The 16733-nt window shown below is 37.1% G+C and overlaps 1 protein-coding gene across 1 annotated transcript in view; it reads right to left on the reverse strand.

Annotated features, from left to right (window-relative positions):
• Positions 1-16733, reverse strand: part of PIK3C2A (phosphatidylinositol-4-phosphate 3-kinase catalytic subunit type 2 alpha) — a 50439-nt gene that overhangs the window by 14211 nt on the left and 19495 nt on the right. The window contains exons 4-18 of the mRNA XM_059473755.1: positions 16319-16476; positions 13339-13459; positions 12606-12717; positions 11996-12075; positions 11814-11877; positions 9339-9482; positions 7242-7284; positions 6940-7153; positions 6687-6809; positions 5099-5266; positions 2822-2930; positions 1941-2083; positions 1120-1308; positions 561-654; positions 210-304 (exon numbers count right to left, since the gene is read on the reverse strand). Coding sequence (XP_059329738.1) covers positions 210-304; positions 561-654; positions 1120-1308; positions 1941-2083; positions 2822-2930; positions 5099-5266; positions 6687-6809; positions 6940-7153; positions 7242-7284; positions 9339-9482; positions 11814-11877; positions 11996-12075; positions 12606-12717; positions 13339-13459; positions 16319-16476 — 1857 coding nt within the window. The remainder of the gene's footprint in view (positions 1-209; positions 305-560; positions 655-1119; positions 1309-1940; positions 2084-2821; positions 2931-5098; positions 5267-6686; positions 6810-6939; positions 7154-7241; positions 7285-9338; positions 9483-11813; positions 11878-11995; positions 12076-12605; positions 12718-13338; positions 13460-16318; positions 16477-16733) is intronic.

Below are 16733 nucleotides of genomic sequence, written 5' to 3' on the forward strand. Positions count from 1 at the left end.
ACAGATAGAAAAAACCAGAAGTTTGTGCTTTGTAGAGGCACTGTGCTTCATTAAAAAAAACAAACAACCAGGATCTACATTCTGTATAATCACCATTCACAACAATCATTGTTATGTTATTGAATTATAATGTTAAGAAGGACTTTTTATCTACAATATTAATATTGTGGCACACACATTACATGAGCAATGAACAAAGAACCCCTTACCAGTACAGGTAGTGTGCAACCCGAATGCTTCCCAGTGCCCGAGCCAGAAGAAATTTCACAAGAGCACTGTCAAGGTAGGTTTCATACTTCAATGCCTAAATACAATGGAAATTACATAAATCAGGTCTGCATTTAATTCCTGATGAAGATATATTTTGTGACTAATGCACAGACAGAGTTACCACAAATACTTTGGACAGTCACAAAGAGATTATTTATTCAAATTGTTTCCCCTACTGTGCATTTCAGTTAGAGGCACTCAACTGCACTTCTGCTACTGGTCAGAAGCAATTCCTTTGGGTTTTCAAGAACCAGAAAAATTCAAACCTCTGTGTAGGCAGCAAGTCTTACCTGCACAAACTGAGGGAGGAAATCTGTTAACTCATCATCACTCAATGTCTTTATCCAGTTCACAGCTGTATTTCGTACTTCCTGATCAGCAAACCTAGAAAGTCACCACAAATCCACATCAGATTTTCTCTGCTCATATAGGATTTTTTCTTATTCTTTTTTTTTGAGATCAGCTAGACAGAAAAGCAATCATATAAAATCTTTAAAAGCTCAATAAGGGACCTACAAGGCCCTTCATCACCTAAGATGCAACCACATGTGCATGTTTAGGACAAGCCCAATCAAAACCTCTCAAAACTCTGTCCGTATAAACTCATGTCCTGTTGCATGTTAAACTTCAGAACTCTAACCACAATTGCTGTGCTTTCCCTACATGACTTGGTTAAGCCTACATCAATAAAGCATGCATGGAGTTCTTTAAAATTTTAAAAATATTTAACTTTTTCTGCAAGAAATTCAGCAGTTTTTTCCCACAGAACACCATTCCAGGATCTTCTATCAAAGAAGAGTCATTTAATACTGAACAAGATACAGGAAAGTTTATTTACAGTTTTCTTACTTTGAATCAAGTAGTTCCAGTGCAGCTAAGGGTGATAAAGGAGGCCACCTCTGAAGTAATGAATATATTTCTGGAAGACTTGCCCAGTCCCAGTGAGGGGCACTAACCAGTATTTTTGGTAGGCTATTAGGATGGCTATGACAATAATGTCTCTTCTCCCACAGAAATTCTTTATCTTCTTTTGACAGCCTGCAGACAAGAGCATTTCAGTTTATAATGCACATGACAAACCATCACCTGAATAACCCCAATGCCACTGACTGCTGTATTCAGGCAAATAAATTAACACACAGAATGGAATTACATTGAAATTATTCTGTCCTCCACAAAAGTCAAAACAAGAAGCCAAACAAAGCCTCAAACATTAAGGAAACATTTGTTCAAATTTATAATTTGGGCAGGACAAAATTAAGTTTTAGTATAATCTGAAATAAACCAAAACCACTAATTTATTTTTTGTGCAGATGAGTAGGAAAGGCTGCCAGAAAAGCTCCCATGGCACATGAACAGCCACTGCTGGAACTCCCTGGAACTGAGAAACTGCCAGGTAGGAACAGGTGACTACAACAGGCAGGCAAAGGGGCAGCAGTCTTGTAGCAAGAAACTAACAGCAGCAGCCAAGGAAAATGGAAGGAAATTCATTAAGTCAGTACCATGATTTCACATGTTTAATTCAATCTCTTGTTTAAGTCTCTACAGGTCTTCAAAATATATTAAAAAAATTAACAGAAACTCAAGAATACATAAGTATTCCATACCCTATTTACAAACTGTCATGTGCAAAAAGAGCCCAGCTCTTTTTGAAGAAGAGATGGACATACCCAATAGTGCTGTCCTTGGAGAGAATGGCAAGGAGACGTTCTCTCAATGGTTTTTCTAATGTTTCTACAGAATGATGCACAGTAGTCTTTGCAGCTTGAGGAATTTTATATTCAATATCAAAAGCGTGGGATGGGAAATCAATCTGAAAAAAAAAAAAAAAAAAAAAAAGATGATACAAGTCCTTAAGTAGAGAAAAGCTCAGATGTTTGGGTATCTGAACTCTTTAGTTCTACAAGTGCAACAGTCCCCAGATACTGTTTGCTGACTATTTTTTTCCATCTCAATTCTTCTACATGACTACAGCTCCTAAATGTACAGCTGAGTTATTGCACAATGCAGTGGCTGGAGCACTCCTCAGAAGAGAAGTGAGAAATGCTTAGAGCACAGATAATCAGAGCTGTTCAAACCCACACCAGTGGTTTCCACCTAGCCACTCACTCAAGCCATGTTTTGGGACTGCTGAGCCATGCCTAGTAAGGCACCTTCTCTTTGGAGGGAAAATTGAACTCTGAATTGAGAAAGAGAAGTGCTTGTGTTCTGTAAGGAGCTGGAATTGCTACTGCTGGTGTCCAGACAACTCCCATCTCAGCACCCATTTCTATGGACTGCTTTCAAAAACATTCTCTCCCAGTGCTGGCAGCATGTCATGCCAAAGCACTTCTGAATTCTCTTACTTCCAGACAGCTATTCAATAACAGATTTGCAGAGACTTCCAGGAGCTTCCCATTCTTTGCCCTTATAGTTTAGTAATCACTATTCTATATTGACTTAAACATTACTGAGCAGTACTTTCCCTTTCCCCAAAACATTCACCTAATATGACTTACAACAAATCACAACATTCAAACAAAGCACAGAATAAATCAGAATTATGTATAACCTGCAGCACTATTCTTTCCATATTTCCTTTCTTGCTGGTCATCCCTGACACATGATGAGGATGTGATGTGGTCCACAGTTGCAACAGCTTTGTCCCACTAGTTAACAATCTGAGAAAAGAACATGTACAGGTTATTAGCATCACAATCTCTTTACTTCACCAAAATATTATTGTCAAATTAATTTACTGATTTTCACTGGCTGTCATCTGTACTTTAAGTACTTTAAAGGGATGCACACACTTCTAGGTGGAAAAGGCAAAGGAAAAAGTTCAGTTGACACAGATAAATTAGGTGCTCCCTATTCTTTAAGTCAGAAAAGGAATACTTTTGCTTCTGAGAAAAAAACTGAACACACGCACACACACTTTCCTTAGCTTCTAGAAAAAAGGCCCAGGCATCTGAATCTTACAGGCATCACCATTTGCTGGACTTCTCACATTACCAGATTCTGCAAGGGCATATCAAATGACATTTATATTTGCCAGTGTATTCCTAACATTAATATCATTTCCAGCTGTAGTGGGGTACAACTGAAAACACTTCATAGATCAACTAAGTGTTGAATGTTAGCTACAGAAAAGTTCCATCAGTCTTTCAAAATCAAAATGTTGCTCAAAAGACTGCTTGAAGGCCAAGCCTTAAGTACATTTTGAAAGATGCTTCAGGGTTTATATGTATTTCAAATAAAGAACAGATATGTAAATATTGATTAACTAGGAGCTTGTCATACCAATAGAGATTACCAAATCATGCCACTAAAGCACAACTGAACAGCTTATTCTTTTTCATACTTCTCCAATTTAATACGGTTGCCACAGCCTTCTGTCTCATCCACAAGCAATGATGACTTCAGCCACTCCACATGCATTTCAGCAGAGGGAATTTTAACTTGGCCATGGATTCTTCCAAAACATATAAATGACCAGTCTTGTTCTCCCCTTATTTCAGTTAGTTTCAAGTTGTAGCTCCTGCGTGCCATTGATGCTATTTTCAACTGTAACTGGAATATCTGGCTACCACTTTTAATTACCTTGGTCTGGATTTAATTTATGTGGACTGCAAGTGGATTAGATCACTAAGCATCTCTACAGCTCTTACATACAGGCCACGCAGCAAGCTCTGGCACAACACACACCATTGTAGTCCTCTGCATAAACAGAAAATACAGTTTTCTCCCCAAACTAACTCCTATGAGAACACCATCAAGACAAAATAAATTTGCAATTCAAATAAAAAGCTGTGCTTTCAAATACTGTGAAATGTGGTATTTAGATAGCAGACTGAAATGCAGCATTTAAACAGAAGGTTGAAATAAGCATTATTTGTGAAAAGAAATCCAAGCTCTGGTGGAGACTGAAAGCAGCTGCAGGCCATCTTTGCAATGCAGGAAATCCTAAACTCTGTGACACCCTCAAGCTGTTGGAATCATCACCAGACAAAAGAGAAAGCAGAACAAGTAAAGTCAAACCCAGAACCAGAGGATGCAAAGCACATGAAACAGGCACAGGCAACACACGGCAGTAACTGTCCAGGAAAGACCTGACTGCCTTTCTGCAGCCTTGCTTGACAATTTAAACTCCCAGTAAGCCCTAGAAGTCAGCAGCACACATAAATAGGAAACTAAGCATGAATGCAGAAGCTGTTTCACAGTGGTGTGATCACTTCTGCACCATGATGTCTAATTTGGGGACTGTGGTTCCAGCCTACTGGTTAATGTCTCACTGAGTGGCTGTCCCAGTGATAAGTGTTTTGGAATGAGCTTTGTAATCAAAGCTGGAAGAACAAAGCAACTTGAATCAATCCAGAAACACTCAGCTTAGCAAAGTTACAGAAGGCTTTTCATTCTTAGTAAAAAGCACGTAACAGCATCCAGCAGCTGTATTGGAAGGAAAGCCAATTCAAACCAGAAACATGCCACAAGTTTAACACACTTGCTAATTATCCCTTTATTTTAATTGTTTAAAATAAATCCAATACTGAATCAAAAGGAATAATTTTAGAATATTCTGGGTATAATCATCCAAACAATATTCAACTTCCTCCAGCAGTGAAGTTTTTTTCAGCTAGTGAATGGAAATCCTACAACACAAGACCACATTTTGTCCTCTATTTAATGAAATGTACTTTTTCTGTATCAGTACAGTTTACAATTCCTACCTTTATCATAGCCCACTATATTCAATATCAGAGAGTCAATTTCTGTAGTTATGGGTGTGGAGGAAGCCCTACAAAGAGCAAATCATATTGATTATCTTACCCATATTTTGGATACTCACCGCCTAAAATCAAACAGAGGGAGAGAAACCTGACCCAAATTCTCTGGGCCCTTTCTCTGCTTATTTGAGTCAGGGGAACTCCCACTACTTTGATTTAGGATTCCAAACAAAGTCAGACGTAAGACTGATTCCAAAGGCAACTGTGAAATCTGGATGGGGAAAATTATTCTATAAAATAAAAGTATTAAAAATAAGTCAATTAGAAAAAAAGGCAGCAGTTAGTAAGTTACAGGCTTATCCATATAATTCATTTATGCCTCTTGCTTTCAAAAAGTCAATTAACATTGAAGAACAAGTGTTAAATATCCATGCAATCATATTTCACTCTACTTCATCTCCGATGCCAATGGTTTGTAAAACCTGCTAAATTACACTCCTGCACTACAGTCAGATTTGGAACAACCCTTTTAATCTCTGTCTATTAAATCACATTCCTTGCACACAATTGACTGTCCAGCATAACCAGTTTTCCCACTCCACTCACTAGGAAGGGCACACAGAACTCCATGTTAGCTACTCCCTAATTTTTCAGATTGAAAGGGTCAGCTGCCAATAGTTTCCCATCCAAATGAAAGAATCAAAAACTACTAAAAGTTAAATTCTAAATAGTACAAAATCCATAAAGCAAGCAGCTGAGGAGTATACACTTCACTGAGCTGTTCAAGCTTGCACTTTTGTTTACACTGTTTTTACTGCCTAAAAATGTTCCTTTAGTTTGATTTCTCTGTAAAACATGACAATTACACTATAAAGCACCACGCTGCTGTCAGCAGCTTTTGAGCAATCTAGCAGACCTTTCACTGTAATACATCAGTACCTGCCAGCAAAAGATCTGACAATTAATCTCCTCATCACCAGAAAAAAAAGGTAGCATGAGTACTCTCTGAAGGTAAGTGTTCTAGAAACTCTCAGTGCTGATCTGAAATAATTTGTTCACCACAAACTCTCAGGGTATTCCTTAGGGTCTATCTCTGACCTTCAAAAACAGTCAGGAGAGCAGATATGGGGCACCATGGAGCTCACATGATGCCTCAGACATGACAGGCTGCCTGATAATCAAGTGGCAGAGATTAAGTTGTGCACGGATAATGAAGAATATTCCTCTTTCAGTTAGCAGATACCACCTGCCATGATCTCCCTATCTTTCCTCTGCATGCCCTTCCTTCTTCCTTTCTACCTTCTGTATTTGGAATAAAAACTGACTCAGCATTCATGTTAGTAAAAGTGTGACATTGCTTTTCCTCTCCATTTACATAAATTGAGCTGTACATAAAAGCAAGTTTTATTTTTTAATCTCTCTTAAAGCAGCACAAGCCATTCCCATTGCAAGGAATGTTATGACCTTCCCATCTCCCTGTAATTTTATGCTACAAACACATTAGTACAGGGCACTTATCCAGCATTTCCATTCCCCCTTTTACAATGAGTACTGAAATACCATTTGGAAAAATATTTCTGATTTTGATCAGTAAATTGTTCTTTGGATGCTTGAAATGCAATTAGAACCAAGAGTTGCTTGAATGACAGCATTCAGCAGCTAGCTAAAACAAAACAATTTATTGAGTTTTAACAGACTGAAGTCACTTACAGTTCATCCCATTTAATCAAGTAGAAGAAGTTCTTGTATGTGCCAACCTTCTTGGATTGAACAGGTTTGAAGAGATCTTTCCCATTATGAGTCAGAGAGCAAATCAAGTAGTATTTTTCATAACTGGGTAAGGAAAAATTTAAACATATAAACATAAAATTATATGTTTATATAATTCCCATTAAAAATTATATTTATATATAAATATATAAATAAAAAAAAGGAGGAATTTTACAATAGGTAAGTCACTTACTTTGACACCCAACCAGAAGAAATTCCATGAGCAGCAAATATTGTGAACTGGAGATGTTCTGTGGCAGTCCAAGCTTCCTTGGTACTCCTACTCTCTTCTGGAGAAATTGCTGCTGAAGTGCTACAGGAATTTGTGTGGAGTTGCAGAAGGGCCTCAACTGCTCTTGTCAACTGGTCCAGACTCACTTTCAGAGGGTGTTCAGGCCGCAGTGAACCTAAATGATAATTTATTTTGAATGCATTTCTTCCTAAATTAGCCACCTCAGAACAGTTTTTAAATAAAAATTGAAGAGCTTTACTCACCAGAGGGACTCTTGCTATTGTCATCACCACATTTTAAGGATACCTACACAATAAAAATCAGAGGAAATTTCAATACTGAAAATCTATATTAGTTTTTCACAGCTATTAAGTATCTTATACAGAAATTATGAACTATCTGAATTAGGCTCATATTTAAGTTTATGTAACAAATCTTTTCACTCAAAGTTCCTCAAGAGTTAACTAACAGCATCACAATTTCCATATGATGCAGCAACTATTCACCAAGTCCAAAAGCTCATTTTTTGTCAAGTCAACTGCTTTGACATGTTTTATATGAAGTTCAGAAAGACACAGTACATTGGAATATTTCCCAGGATAATCTAACTTCTCTAAGTAGACATAAAACTTGCTCAGAGCTGTTATGGATGAAAGCAGAAGTCATTAGCTTATTTACCAGTAATTTAAATCTGAATAGCTTTAAACAGCTCTTTTTTTTTTGTTTTGTTTGTGGCATTTTATTCAGTAAATTTATAAATATAAATTTACTGAATAAAAAAAATATTAAACAACTGAGAAAATGAACAGTAAGGACTATTACTTTGTACTATCTCTCTGCTTCTTGGTCTGCTAAAATGGAAGTCTCAACATGATGCAACATCACAGCAATGTCTAGTCTCAACAAAGACAATGTTGAAACCAAGAGGTGACAAACAAATCATGGGAATTCACTCCCTTCTAATCAGGAAGGGTTTCATGCCCAATTCAAGCCCTGATAAAACTAAAATTTTTAATGAAAACTAAGCTTGTGGTTTAAAATCAAACCCCAGTGAATTCCTAACTTTCTACAAAGTTTGCCACAAGTGCTGCAGAAGATGAAAGCTCTCCTTACACTTCTAGTGTACTAATTGAGCATCTTCAACTTAAAGTTTGAATATCAAAAAAATTCACATTCTTACAAAAATGCAGTCACTTTGTCCAACCACAAAGATTTACTTTGAAAAAAAATAAAATCAAACAATATCTTACAAAAGATTACAATGCAACAGTCTCCAATACTTATAGCATTTTTGTTTCTCAAAGCAGCCTACGTGCCTGCATACTATGTACGGCAATGTCCACCATAAAATAATCGCAGGGTTTTATTAATAAAATCTCACCTTTTTCAAATTCTACTGGAGCTATTTGTACACTGTAATCTAATTTTTGGGAGCTATTTGTACACTGTAATCCAATTATTTCTACACTATTATTTTTGGGAGCTATTTGTACACTGTAATCCAATTATTTCTACAGCTTTCTCCTACCAAAAAGCAAACACTGAAAAATATTTATATGCTGTGTTGTCTTAATGTCTTCTGCACTTCCCTGTAAGAATTTTAGTTCTTCTGACAACTATATTTATCTGTCTTCTGCTCAGTATTACAAACACATCACTGAACTGATGAAGCCAAAAGCAAATAGAGCATCACATGAGTTGCCACTCTGGTAAGGCAGCAGGACAACAGAAATAGCATTATAAGGTTATTCAGCTTTTTTATTTGCACACATCTCCACTTAATGACTGTTTTTGACAACATAACTTGAGACTGTCCTGCTGAACTGAACCATTCATTAGAAGGCAGTTGCATCATGAAATTCTGGGCTGTTTGAGGGATTTTGGTCTTGTCCTTATGCTCAGGAATGCAGGAGCATGAACAGTTAAGAGTTTTAAGATGCTATTGCTAGTCACAAACACTGCTGGGAAAATACATCATGTCAATTCCTCCTTTAAAGTACAACTGCATTAATTTTAGACAGCATGAGCTCCTGTCAGTTTCTCTCAGTCAGATTTAGTGGCATCTGCTGTGACACAAGTTTCTAGTTACAGAACCAGAAAACAGTACTTTAAAAACTGATTTTAAAAGTCACTATTTAGAAAAAGGAAAATATTCCCAGAGCAAGTGATGAATGCATTAACAGCAGAGAGAAGTCAAAATAAATGGAAGATGTCAAGTAAAATAGATAAATAAATAAATAAAACCCAACAAAAAATCCCAACAGAACCCTGACAGAACTGTTGCTGGTATTTCCAGCTACTAAAGACTGTAAAATAAAATTTATCAGTTAAAACATGCAATTTATAGAGAGAAAGTTTACCTCAGCATTTTTAATCCTTGGGAGATTAACAGCCCTCCTGAGCTTCTTCACTGATTCCGTTATTGCAGGAGTCTCTACACAATCCAATGTAGAACAGATTTTTCTGACAGTCTTAATTACATGATCTACTGCTTTATGCTGGTTCTATTAAGGAATGTATGAGAGAACAGATTGGTCTGATCACAATTGTGAAACCCAGTATTGCTTTAATGGTTTTTTAATGAATTGCCAAGAAAACATCACTATGAGATGCACATCTCGATTATAATAAATTGTGTTGTAATGACTGGAGTGAAGAACAAACTCAATATTGAGAACTACCTTATGAATGCCAAAAACACAGCAGTACAGGTCCTAGAATGAGGAGGATTACATTAGGAGGTTCCAGGAAACATTAGCAGGTTCCCAACCATTTTTCTATTAAACTGTTGGGAAACAATTATTTTCTAATGAGATACAAAGCTCAATTTCCCTCATGGCCTAAAAAGAAAGTGCAGTTCAAAAAAGAATATTGAATTAGTGTGAGGAAACAATGCTAAAAAAGCAGTGCTTCAATTTCAGTCCACAGGTTTAAATTACACTGACACTTCTACTACTTACACTATAGTACCCCTTCCATGATGGAACTAATCTTTTTTATTTCACTTTAATTTATGTTTGTAGGCTACTTAAGACAAAGTTGAGCTGCTCCTAATATTCTCTTCCTTCTACTCTTCCAACAGAAGAAAAGTCACTTGAGTGAAATCTGAATTATCCTAGGTTTCCTGGGGTTTGTTTTTTAATGTAAGGAAAGTCTTCACCCAATTTTAAAGAACACGTGTATAAAATTAAAATATTTGCTTCAAAATAATAGTTTACTTTTTAAAGCAGTTTTCTTTAACAATAACTTCTGAGCACTTACAGCTAAATAAGAGGAATAACTATTGCAATATTCTCTCATTAAGATGTAAATTGATTCCCAACCACCACTCTCCCAGACATGTACTTGTAGCCTTCCTACAAATGGATAGCAAAGAAGCCATTTGAATCAGAAAGTTTTTAAACTGAAAGCTACCTGGCAACAATTAACTGCTCTGGTAAGAAAATAACCACAGAAGTCAGAAGACACTGTAAATATTTAAGCCATTCTTCCAAAGCTAACAAATTGATGGTAACAGCTTCTTTGTGACATGGAAGGAGAAATTTCCACTGCTTTTTTCCTCACAGGCTCTCAAATCTCAATAAAAAGACAATTGATAACTTTCAGAGTGTTCAACAATGTGAAATCAAAGCCCACGTGCAATTATTTATGGATTACCCTTCTTCACCTGGATTAGCAATCTTCAGATACTGAATATGTAAAGGAATTCACTTCATGAAGTAAAAAATTCAAATGCAGAACTGCTGCTATTTGGACCTAATCATCACCACCTACAAACCACATCTCCCAACCTCAGAAAGCTCAATTTCCTACAAGCTCAACACAGGGTAGAACACAAATGTGAATCGAGATGTTTTGCATTCCTCATCTCAGCCTGTGAAATCACAGCTAAACAAAGAAGCTGAAGCAGCTGCAGGAGCAAAGCAGCAAAAGCACCACCATGGCAGGGAGCACTAACAGCTCACTCCTCTACAAAAAGGTTGTGTTCAAAACTACCCTTGAGAACGTGGTGAATCACCAGCAAGGGAATTAAATAATATTAAGGGAGTATGGAAATAGCAGACAGCAGCTTGTTCAGGCCTGCATTCCTGGAGAGGCAAACAAACATAGTGGAAATGAAAAGTATTGCAATTAAGTACTTCATTTCAAGACTGGCTAAAAAACACAGTTATCTAATGTTAAAGCATTTAAGACTCCAAGGTACAATACTATCAGCAGTTGAAAGCAGCTTCTCCTTTGAGAAATGAGCAGGTTATATCCATAAGCTTTTGCAGATGAGATATTACTCTAAACTATTCAACATACAACCTGCTTAAAGCTACCTGTCATACAGCAAAACAAACAATTTTTTTGACAGGGTATTTTAAATTAATTGAATAACACAGAAAAAAACCATTATTATGCTTTGTGTAGAACTTACTTGTATGTTCCAAACATGCTTCAGTTCTAACTCCCATTGTACACAACTGTTCCTGCTCTCTATTATGCAGATTTTTATCTGTTAGTAAATACATCCTTCATGGCTGTCAACAACAGCCATAGTCAGAATTCTGACTTCTTCCCTATTCTCCTGAATTAACCTCTTCCAGCATGTTTGGGGTAGAGGTTACTTTGCATCCCAGGACTTGGGAAGATACATTTCTAGTTGTGATTATCAGGTAATAAATGGTTTGCAAGAAAAGCCAGGAAGCAAAGAAGAGCAGAAATCTAAATACCCATGATTACAATTTCACAGTTTGCTCAGATTCTCAGTTTCCCCAAGAAAACCTGTGAGTCTTTTTGCCAGCTACCTCACCAGTGACTTTGGCCACTTTGGGTTCAGCAATAAACCTTACCTCATTCTTAAGGGCTATGTTCACTTGCTTGTGATACACCTCAAGAAGCTCTTCAATGGAAGACCTGCAAGAAATAAAAGCTCTTGAACACAAGTACAAGAACAGAACACCACCTTGGTCAGGAATTCAGCAATGATCAGCAATTGATTATTAAAATAACCACAAAATATTAAAAATATTACCTTATGATAGGTTCTCTGAAAGGCTTTTCTACTTTGTGGAGGTGTTTGGTTAGATGTACAGGTGTCCTGTCATCATCTTCCTGCAATAAAACATGAGGTACTAAGTCCAGTTCTCACCTTTCTATAACATTTTGGAGAGTTAATTACTAACACCTGGGGTGTTGAAGGGGAAACATGTAAGGTGATCTCTTTAAAAGGGAAAACAAATAACTACTTAATAGCCTGTGAAATGTGTACACATGGGGGCAGAGGGAAGAAACAACCATCAAGTGCCCAACTATGCAGATACCAGATTCTCCTTCCTTCCTCTTCCATGGTCTGACACACATTTAATTAAACTCAAACACTGTTCCCAGCTTTTATTTAACTCTAAATTTGTTCCTTCTTTTCCAAGCCTCAAGTTTAGTCCCACTGCTAGCATACCATTTCCCGGTATAAAATACTTGGCTCTAGTAAGAGGCATTACCCATATTTATGTAATTTGCCTTGTGAAAACTCAGTAATGTATTTCACTCTCTGGCAGGATAAGGAGAACATTTCCCAGAGCAAGCAGGCATGCTGATGTGCCAGTCCCACCAGAGATGGCAGCCTGCAGAGCAGGAGCACTCACGGTCCGTGCCAGGTCGCTGCACATGGCGCTGCGGGTCAGCAGCTGCAGGCTGATGTCCGTGTCCCACTTGCGGCAGCTCTGGATGTACTCATGGCTTCCTATGCAGTGCTTGCTGAGAAACAAAAGCAGCCACAGTCACAACCAAAGCAGAGCTGGCCCAAAAATCACACCAAATATTCCAGGCAACTTGTTGCCATGAAGCAAGGAAATGGTGAATCAATCTCCGTGCCATCCTTGGTCTGATTTTTACTTCTGCACAAGTTTTTATAAAGTATTGCAGATACCTGTACTTGTGCTACAGCTCTTAAACACAAAGGTTAACACTGAAATATTCTAACCCAGAATGTGGCTTATTAAACCATTTGGCTTTGGAAAAAAATTACAACAAAAAACCAAAAATCAAACCAAGAAACAAACAAAACCCTGCAAATCACAACTCCACCAATTTATTAGAAAACAGTTCATCTTTATTTTTTTTGCAATTTCTGAGATTGGAAGAGTGGTCAAAAGCTACAATACAGAAATGCTCTAGAAACATGCATCTGCATTAGAACAGAGTTGATGACAACCTACTTTCCTGTATCCCAGAGCAACTCCAAAAACTTCTAATATTTTCCCAAAATACATTACGTTTTTAAGGTTTCTTTCACACATTTAATCACTAGAGATACACTTTCCAGTAACTGTGTCAAAAAGCATGAAATTAAGAATTAATGAAAAAGAGTTTGCTTACTTCTGTAAAACTTCTTCTTGGCCACAGACTTTCAGGATATAGCTGCCAATGTCCACTTCATTCAAGTCATCATGCACCCAGCAAAGTGCCTGCATTATTATAAGCTCAACAGGGGAACTCACTGTTTAAAGAAATTACATCTAAAAGTTAAATACAAATCTATAGCGAGTGATATTAACTACTTTTGACTCACAAATTGTAGCTATTTAAGAAAATTGATTTTTATACTTGTAGAAAAGACTTTTACATTTCTATTATCACCTAAATTTCATCAGTTGAGATCTTCACTTTTCTCTCACAAAGAAAGGTATCTCATAAAACTTGACTGCCATTATAAAAAGCCCAAAAAATCTTTAAAAATTAGGATACAGTGTAATCACTTAACCAGAAGTACACAGTCTGCAGGACTGAGGATAGACTTTTTCTTTCTTTTTAAAATTTTATTACAAATTTGCCCTATTTAGCAAGGACTTCAAATAGGTAAGTGATCCCAGAGGCACTTTCAGTTTAAAAAACACTATCTGAAGAGTTGGAGATTGAACTCCTCTGTTTGGCTTTTGAGGAACTGAGAATCAGCTGCAGCTGAGGCAAATCCTACTGAAAGTCCTTTTCCCCTTTTTCCTTTCCACTCGTCCAAGGAAGTTCCTACTTAGTACAGAGCAGATCTCAGTAAGCATCACCAAGCCTTTGCAAAATGCAACTCTTAGCTACCAGTACTTTTGCATCAGGCTCCAAATGCTTTTTGGAAAATAGTCTCTCTTCCATCCAGTAACTACAGAGCAAAAAAATAATCCCAGTCAAACCCAAAATCCATTCCCCCACAGCCACCAGCTGTCACTGACTAAAAATACAGATAAGTTTGAATGAAACAAATGCTTAAATACAAAATGCTCTCTAGCCCTCGCTACCTAGTTTCTGATGATCTCCTTCAAATAGTTTGCAAATAATATCAAAGTGCCTCAAAATTCTGTAAAAAACCTGTTGTATAAAAGCAATTTTATATTTCATCAGTACCTTCAGAGCGGGGCTTTTTTCCCACTCCAGGGACCTTTCTGATTTTCTCATTTTTTTTTTAAAGATAGAAAAATTACTACTGTGGTACATACAGAGAGGTAATGCCACAATATTTTTATAAGATAACACGTGCTTCATCTCTTTAACAAATGATTAATTATTACAAGCACAGATGTATACAAGCACATATTAAGAATGACTGTGTGAAAGTCAAGAACAAGCAATGATGGGAAGTATAAATTCAGAAACACTTCAAGTCATTAGGACTTTAACTTATTATTGCATGAAATAGCTGTACTACCTTCAGTAGAGAATATATCTGGGAGTTGGTAAAGAAAAAAGGTGCAGAGATAGTTCTTGCAGGGATAGTTTCTGTGCTGTACTCACAGGCTGCACTGCCAAAGGTCTGCCAGCTCTGTGAAAACTACAAAGATGTTTCCACCTTTTCCCTGCCCTACATCTTATTCACAGACATTAATTTCTTGCTGACACACAATGTTTGCTCAGACAGAGCAAACTTCCACGCAAAGTCTAATAAATGAATGCAAAATGAATCCAAATAAGCTCTAAAGTTCATTCATTTCTCTTCTGAGCCCTTTCTACAAACAGCTGTCAGAGCACTGAGAGGCTGCAGCTCCTTTGAGCAAGACTGAAAGCCACACTAAAGTAAAGCAGCTCTAGCATCAGGATGCCATTCCTGACCAAGAAGGGAAGGAATTGAAGGTAGAGAATAACTTTAAATACCCTCATTACTAGTCACATAACCACCCTTCACCAGCTATAGAAGACAAGTAGTTTAACTGGGATTAGTTTCAGCAAAAAGGGAGTAGAAAGTGCAACGAAGAAAGTATGTTGGGTTAGAACACAAAGCACATTCCAAGCTAGTCACAAAAAACACTACAAATAAAGGTCTGAAGCCCTAACATTTTATTACCCTACCAAACCTTCTGTAGGAAAGGATTAAGCTTGTAATATTAGCAAAGTGTAGTCTTAAGGATTAAGTGCACAAACCCTTCCTAGGCTATATTTACAGTCCACTTCATTTCTTAACAAAAGATTATTAAGTCACCGCAGAATAAATGTGAGGCCCAGCAAATTAATATACAATGAAAACCCTGATGCACTGAGAGCTTGTTTTTCCAACAGAGCAGCAAGTTCATGTTAACAAAAAACTCCAGATCTTTTGAGAACAACCAGCTCTGAAGCATCTACACTGTGAGAAGTTGAGATCCAAATGATAACCCTCACAAGTGACAGAAGTATAGAGAAAAAAAGTTTATTAGCAGTTATTTTATCAGCCAGAACTGCCAGAAGTTGACAGCATGCAGTCACAAATAAAACCACTGTGCAGTCAAGACTGCACAGAGAATATGAATTATGTAATACAACCAGGCAAACCTCAAAGGTCCACCCCAAACCAAAATTCCTGGTTACCCACAAAACTGGGACAGCCAGTTATGGCACATGCAACAGTATTATTTTAGTGTTTGTGCTCATAAGCATGTACTGAAGGCAAGTAATATATAGTTTTAGTGTTTATTCCTATTCTCCAGCAGCAGTTTGCCTGAACTTTTAGATAGCCTACAAAAATTTGTTTTAAAATATGTTAGAGTGCTGAAATGAAAATTAAACATTAAAAGTCTCAGTCCTGGTGCCATTATCCCCTCAATAACTATAAAGTAAGAAGTCTTAAAAAACTGTTTTATTCCATCCAGCTATGGACAGAATAGTGTTTCTGGTTTGCTGGACTTTCCTTTTTTACAGTCAATAGAAGTTTATCGACTTCCAAATATTTTCTGATGGAGGCACTGACCCAGAACTAGGCCTTTCCTCAGTTACCTTTTCCACATTTCCCACAAACAACTCCTGCCCCTGAGACCCAGGGATTACAAAAACTGAAAGGCATTGTCCTGGGCTGAGTGTACAGGCTTTCACAAGCAAACTCAACTCAAGAAAAGGAACATACCATCACATGTGAACGTTACTGGTTGCTGGAATTCTTCAATTTCTATTGAAACCTTGATACTGGCACTCTCCCCACTTATATTTCTTTGCAGCATGATTGGACTCAGCACAAAACCTGGGTTTGTTTGCTGATCAGTACAAGGAAACTTGGTCCTCAGTCTGGAAGAAGAGAAGGTTTATGAAACATTGCAATGGAGAAGTCCAAGACTAAAGCAAAATAACATGGTAATAACCACAAGGCAGAACAGTAAAGACTACCTTTGGCTCTCTGCCTAAATTGCATGTGCAAAGCACCATTTAATTATTCTACTCTCAACAGGACATTGCCCACAATAATCATGCAACTAGTAGTTAGACATGAAAAAAATCATAAGTGTATAATTAGGTAGGTTTTCCACATAGCTTAAAATATTTAA

This window comes from Ammospiza nelsoni, chromosome 6 (assembly GCF_027579445.1).
Source record: "Ammospiza nelsoni isolate bAmmNel1 chromosome 6, bAmmNel1.pri, whole genome shotgun sequence".
Taxonomy (NCBI): Eukaryota; Metazoa; Chordata; class Aves; order Passeriformes; family Passerellidae; genus Ammospiza; species Ammospiza nelsoni.